The sequence below is a fragment of the Oncorhynchus gorbuscha genome, linkage group LG09, assembly GCF_021184085.1.
Source record: "Oncorhynchus gorbuscha isolate QuinsamMale2020 ecotype Even-year linkage group LG09, OgorEven_v1.0, whole genome shotgun sequence".
In the NCBI taxonomy this organism is placed as follows: Eukaryota; Metazoa; Chordata; class Actinopteri; order Salmoniformes; family Salmonidae; genus Oncorhynchus; species Oncorhynchus gorbuscha.
The window spans coordinates 91,712,578-91,719,787 of record NC_060181.1 but is presented as its reverse complement, the minus strand read 5'-3'; the positions used below and the strand labels follow the sequence as shown (position 1 = coordinate 91,719,787).

The window sequence follows — 7,210 nt, the reverse complement described above, 5'->3', positions numbered from 1 at the left end:
AGACCAGTCAGTCAGGTGTCTCTACTGTAGACCAGTCAGTCAGGTGTCTCTACTGTAGACCAGTCAGGTGTCTCTACTGTAGACCAGTCAGTCAGGTGTCTCTACTGTAGACCAGTCAGTCAGGTGTCTCTACTGTAGACCAGTCAGTCAGGTGTCTCTACTGTAGACCAGTCAGTCAGGTGTCTCTACTGTAGACCAGTCAGTCAGGTGTCTCTACTGTAGACCAGTCAGTCAGGTGTCTCTACTGTAGACCAGTCAGTCAGGTGTCTCTACTGTAGACCAGTCAGTCAGGTGTCTCTACTGTAGACCAGTCAGTCAGGTGTCTCTACTGTAGACCAGTCAGTCAGGTGTCTCTACTGTAGACCAGTCAGTCAGGTGTCTCTACTGTAGACCAGTCAGTCAGGTGTCTCTACTGTAGACCAGTCAGTCAGGTGTCTCTACTGTAGACCAGTCAGTCAGGTGTCTCTACTGTAGACCAGTCAGTCAGGTGTCTCTACTGTAGACCAGTCAGTCAGGTGTCTCTACTGTAGACCAGTCAGTCAGGTGTCTCTACTGTAGACCAGTCAGTCAGGTGTCTCTACTGTAGACCAGTCAGTCAGGTGTCTCTACTGTAGACCAGTCAGTCAGGTGTCTCTACTGTAGACCAGTCAGTCAGGTCTCTACTGTAGACCAGTCAGTCAGGTGTCTCTACTGTAGACCAGTCAGTCAGGTGTCTCTACTGTAGACCAGTCAGTCAGGTGTCTCTACTGTAGACCAGTCAGTCAGGTGTCTCTACTGTAGACCAGTCAGTCAGGTGTCTCTACTGTAGACCAGTCAGTCAGGTGTCTCTACTGTAGACCAGTCAGTCAGGTGTCTCTACTGTAGACCAGTCAGGTGTCTCTACTGTAGACCAGTCAGGTGTCTCTACTGTAGACCAGTCAGGTGTCTCTACTGTAGACCAGTCAGGTGTCTCTACTGTAGACCAGTCAGTCAGGTGTCTCTACTGTAGACCAGTCAGGTGTCTCTACTGTAGACCAGTCAGGTGTCTCTACTGTAGACCAGTCAGGTGTCTCTACTGTAGACCAGTCAGGTGTCTCTACTGTAGACCAGTCAGGTGTCTCTACTGTAGACCAGTAAGGTGTCTCTACTGTAGACCAGTCAGGTGTCTCTACTGTAGACCAGTCAGCCAGGTGTCTCTACTGTAGACCAGTCAGTCAGGTGTCTCTACTGTAGACCAGTCAGTCAGGTGTCTCTACTGTAGACCAGTCAGTCAGGTGTCTCTACTGTAGACCAGTCAGCCAGGTGTCTCTACTGTAGACCAGTCAGGTGTCTCTACTGTAGACCAGTCAGCCAGGTGTCTCTACTGTAGACCAGTCAGGTGTCTCTACTGTAGACCAGTCAGTCAGGTGTGTCTCTACTGTAGACCAGTCAGGTGTCTCTACTGTAGACCAGTCAGGTGTCTCTACTGTAGACCAGGTGTCTCTACTGTAGACCAGTCGGTCAGGTGTCTCTACTGTAGACCAGTCAGGTGTCTCTACAGGTGTCTCTATCTGATCCCCCCTTTCTTTCCCTTTTAGATGGAACCAGTCAGGTGGGAGGAGGATAACTCTACTGTAGACCAGTCAGGATGTCTCTACTGTAGACCAGTCAGGTGTCTCTACTAGACCAGTCAGGTGGAGGTGTCTCTACTGTAGACACCACACAGAGGGAGGATAACAGGAGCAGACTATAGAGAGAGATGGAACACCACACAGAGGGAGGATAACAGGAGCAGACTATAGAGAGATGGAACACAACACAGAGGGAGGAGGGAGACCAGTCCAAGGAGCAGACTATAGAGAGATGGAACACAACACAGAGGGAGGAGGGAGGATAACCAGACAGACTATAGAGATGGAACACCACACAGAGGGAGGATAACCAAGGAGCAGACTATAGAGATGGAACACCACACAGAGGGAGGATAACCAAGGGACTATAGAACACAACACAGAGGGAGGAGGGAGGATAACCAAGGAGCAGACTATAGAGAGATGGAACACAACACAGAGGGAGGAGGGAGGATAACCAAGGAGCAGACTATAGAGAGATGGAACACCACACAGAGGGAGGATAACCAAGGAGCAGACTATAGAGAGAGATGGAACACCACACAGAGGGAGGATAACCAAGGAGCAGACTATAGAGAGATGGAACACAACACAGAGGGAGGAGGGAGGATAACCAAGGAGCAGACTATAGAGAGATGGAACACAACACAGAGGGAGGAGGGAGGATAACCAAGGAGCAGACTATAGAGAGATGGAACACCACACAGAGGGAGGAGGGGGTATACTGCAGTGTCTGACTTTCAATCATGAGCCCAATATTGAGATGGATTAGTCTAAGAGACATTGAGAAGAGACAAGGGCTAGCATGAGTTAATCCAGCCACTCTGCCACGCTGTTACCTCCTCACTCTCTCCCTCTCTCCTCCTCACTCTCTCCCTCTCTCCTCCTCACTCTCTCCCTCTCTCCTCCTCACTCTCTCTCTTTATCCCTCTCTCCTCCTCACTCTCTTGCTCTCTTTATCCCTCTCTCCCTCTCTCCTCCTCACTCTCTCTCTCTCTCTCTATCCCTATCTCTCCCTCTCTCCTCCTCGCCCTCTCTCTATATATACCTTCGGCCCAACTTTCGTCCTCTAATCCAGGCCTATGTATGCCTCCTCAGCCCAGCAATAATTACCTCACAACTCCTAGAGGCCCACTCTCCTCAGCCCAGCCATAATTACCCCACGAATCCTAGAGGCCCATCCTTTCTGCACTCACTTCCTGCTTCCCGATTTTCATAAATGACGATCTTAATCGTCAACTTTTCTTCCGGGCGTCGTCATGGGAGACATGTCTATTGAACCCTTCCTCTCAGTACACTGTGTTAACACGGGATGTTTCCACTCTCCTCCCCTCAATCCCTCTCTTTCTTGTCCTCCCTTTCTTTCTCTTTCTATTTTCTCTCCTCAATCCCAGCCCTAACCCCACACTCCCTTCCACGCTAGACGGAGAGCTAAAGTTAAATAAGGGGATTTATTTTCTTTACGTTCCTTTCTTTCCAGAGAGAGAGAGAGAGAGAGAGAGAGAGAGAGACAGAGAGAGAGACAGAGAGAGAGACAGAGAGAGAGACAGAGAGAGAGACAGAGAGAGAGACAGAGAGAGAGAGAGAGAGAGAGAGACAGAGAGAGAGACAGAGAGAGAGAGAGAGAGAGAGAGAGAGAGAGAGAGAGAGAGAGAGAGAGAGAGAGAGAGAGAGAGAGAGAGAGAGAGAGAGAGAGAGAGAGAGAGAGAGAGAGAGAGAGAGAGAAAATCAGTGGGGACCCCCTGGGTAGTTTGGTGATGTGGGTAAGATGGATGGAGGGGCGAGGGCAACATTACAACATTTAGCCTGTCCTCGTCACTCATTCATAGTGGATCTACATCTTCTCTCTCCCCCTATTCACAAAAGGAGGCATAGATGTGCCCCCGTCTCCTACAAAGGCCCTGGGTTCTATGTAATCTCTTAGTGAACTGCACTGGAGAAGAGGGACTGTTCCTTCACATAAACCGTGTAAAGCAGACCTCCCTTTTGTTTCTTGCACCCAACTACAAAATGGATTACTAGAGGAAGGGGTCATGGGGGAGTTGGGGGTCTGGTATTTCTGAGGAGGCTCAGGCATCGGTCGTAAAGTAGTACAACTGTAAAGTATTAAAGTAGTATGGTAGTAAAACTGTAAAGTAGTATGATAGTAAAGTAGTATGGTAGTGAAGTAGTAAAGTAGTATGGTAGTAAAACTGTAAAGTAGTATGATAGTAAAGTAGTATGGTAGTAAAGTAGTATGGTAGTAAAGTAGTATGGTAGTAAAGTAGTAAAGTAGTATGATAGTAAAGTAGTATGGTAGTAAAACTGTAAAGTAGTATGATAGTAAAGTAGTATGGTAGTGAAGTAGTAAAGTAGTATGGTAGTAAAGTAATATGGTAGTAAAGTAGTAAAACTGTAAAGTAGTATGATAGTAAAGTAGTATGGTAGTGAAGTAGTAAAGTAGTATGGTAGTAAAGTAATATGGTAGTAAAGTAGTAAAACTGTAAAGTAGTAAAGTAGTATGACAGTAAAGTAGTTAAGTAATATGGTAGTAAAGTTGTATGGTAGTAAAGTAGTATGGTAGTGAAGTAGTAAAGTAGTATGGTAGTAAAGTAGTAAAGTAGTATGGTAGTAAAGTAGTAAAGTAGTATGGTAGTAAAGTAGTAAAGTAGTAAAGTAGTATGGTAGTACAGTAGTAACGTAGTAAAGTAGTATGGTAGTAAAGTAGTAAAGTAGTATGGTAGTAAAGTAGTATGGTAGTAAAGTAGTAAAGTAGTAAAGTAGTATGGTAGTAAAGTAGTAGAACTGTATACACACACACTACATATACACACACACTACATATACACACACACTACATATACACACACACTACATATACACACACACTACATATACACACACACTACATATACACACACACAGTACATATATACACACAGTACAGACATACACACAGTACAGACAGACACACAGTACAGACACACACACAGTACAGACACACACACAGTACAGACACACACACAGTACAGACACACACACAGTACAGACACACACACAGTACAGACAGACACACAGTACAGACAGACACACAGTACAGACAGACACACAGTACAGACAGACACACAGTACAGACACACACACAGTACAGACACACACACAGACCACAGAGTGCATAGCTCCAACCTTTTCCACTCTCTCAGCCTACACACAAACCTTAAAGGCAAAGCATGGCCCATTGTAACACCCCTCCCTGAATGTTAAGAACACTACTCAAACTCCTAGCGAGAAAGACTCAACATATTGTTGTATGTGAGAATCAAACATGTTTACATCTTTGAAAGTTTGAAATTACAATTCAGTCGAATGTTTTACGGATCTGTTGTCTTATAAGGCTAGACATTCAACATGCATTCTAGGCTGTATTTTAACAAGGTCCAATAGGACTGAGTACTGTAGGCATAAATGTTCCTGTGTACACAATAGTGTCTATATGACAACAGAATGATGACATCACCTCACCTGATCATCAGCTTTGAACTCGTCACCCAGACAGAACGTAAAGAATGTGCACACAAGCTAATTCCGTGGAATGCCCGCTGTCTTTGTGGGCCCCTAGTTAACGCCTATGCTTGCTTCGAGGGTGAACACTTTATTTTCAATAGGAAGAAGTAACATACCACGCTAAATGACACACGGCGATTTTAAAGGCATGCATTTACTGCTATAAATGAAGAATGTTCCGTTTAAAATATATAAAATATAGGTTATTTCTACAAGCATATTACTATATTTTTGGAGGACTAGACCTACAAAAAACAGTTAAGATAGTTTAGAAGATAGACTTTGAAAGGCACATAGGCTAGGTAAGGTCTACTACACCTGTTGTATTCTGCGCACGTGACAAGTACTTTGATTTGGTATAGGCCACCAATTCATTAATTGACTGATTATTTGATGATGTCAGAAATTAATCATGTTTTTATTGGTGTTGTTTTTACACTCAATTCGACAACAATGTGTCACGACGGAGGTTAAAAGTTTGCTTAAATAAAGTCACACTGCACTTCCGAGTGTGTGACCAACTGCTTAATGCAAAGCAGGCGTCATTGCGACTTGTTGTATCCGCATCAAGCGTCTCGCAACAGACCCACTCAACTCCTCGCCTCCCCCACCTTCAGCCAAACCATAATCTAATGAGTGTCCTTCCGTTTATCTCCATATCTTCATCTCACTCGCTCGAGGCTGATGTAACGATTTCAAATGATGTACCGTAAATTGTGGGTCTAAAATAAATTGAAATACGCATTTGGTAGATATTTACAGACGTTTCATTGACAACGACTTCTGCCAATCATCGATCCTCCTGCTAAATGCCAACGCTTGTTGCTACCACCAGTACACAGCGACAAAAGCCTACAGGCAAAAGTCAGACCGCTATACGCATGCGGGATAGCAACTGTTCCTTAGGATCCAAGCTCAACAGCAAAAACTGAAATCCTCTCATGAATTCCGACGATTAATGCCACAGCAATAAAGTCAACGCCGTCAGATCTGGAATGTCGGAAGGTTCTCTGACGAGAGAAGAGCGCACATCCATGAAGCCTTTGACAATCAATCATGAAGTCAAATCTACAATGGACACCTGTTAGTCTATCTGTCATAACATTCCCGATACCACTTGTTTCATGTGTATTTATTCAGGCCTGGTTAGGAGGGGGGGGGGGGGGGTAGCTGGGGAATGCAAGCTCCTTGTTGAATTGAAGCCAAAAGTAAAATTATTAAGCAAATCCGAGTTACGCCTTGTTGAAATTGGCACAAAGAGGTGAGCCACACCATTGGGGTTTGACCCCCCTGAAATTCCTCGTCTGAGGTCGCGATGTTTAATGCATAATTCAACTCTTCATTTTCATGGCGCTGGTTTGAGTTAGTTGATGGTTGTAAATGAAAAGGGAATAAATAGACTGACCTAATAAAGTTTTTTTTTTTAATTCAGTAGTGATTATACGATCATACTTCTTCACATACTATATATATCCTTTTAAACTGTATGTAGATGCTAAAAATCAATTCGGTGTACTATTTCAGACAGGGCCCCATGCTGTATATTATAGAGTTGAATAGGCCTACCAAACAAAAGCATTGGTCGATAGAACAACTACAGCGCACTAAAGCTAGTGTCAGCTAATAGGAACTGTGGTCTAACTTTCTGTGAATAATTTACAATGACACAATATGTCATACATGTATTTTCATATTGTCTTGTATAATGTTATTTATTCAAACGTGTGCGGAAGAGCTGAAAATAAACAAACATACGTGGAAGGGTATGTTATAGGTCTCCATTTGTGTTCAAAATATTGAAATATTACGATCTCCCATAATTTGGTGAAGTATATCTGACTATTATTGACCAAAGAAGTGGATCGTGAATGTTATTTTTTTTGTTGTTGTAAGTAAGTCTGTCTGAACTGTTCACCACGTCGTGTTTTATACGCAGACTTTCTGTAAACAACTGACCATTCAAACATCTACAGTAAACACTTACGAAATAATAAAAACTACAAAATAACGCACTAGCATTCATCATTTCGCTTTCAACAGAGATTTTGTATCGCCTATGTACGTCTCAGTACGTTACC

The 7,210-nt window shown here is 43.8% G+C and overlaps 1 protein-coding gene across 2 annotated transcripts in view; it reads right to left on the bottom strand.

The window, feature by feature from the left end:
• The window catches only part of LOC124044277 (ephrin-B2a-like), a 46,891-nt gene that overhangs the window by 38,492 nt on the left and 1,189 nt on the right, over nt 1–7,210 (bottom strand). Inside the window, exon 1 of one of the 2 annotated variants that reach the window (XM_046363919.1) lies at nt 5,091–6,026. The exons of the other annotated variant lie outside the window; for it this stretch is intronic. Coding sequence (XP_046219875.1) covers nt 5,091–5,098 — 8 coding nt within the window. The 5' untranslated portion in view covers nt 5,099–6,026. Of the gene's footprint in view, nt 1–5,090; nt 6,027–7,210 lie in introns of those variants that run through there. 2 annotated transcript variants of the gene reach the window in all.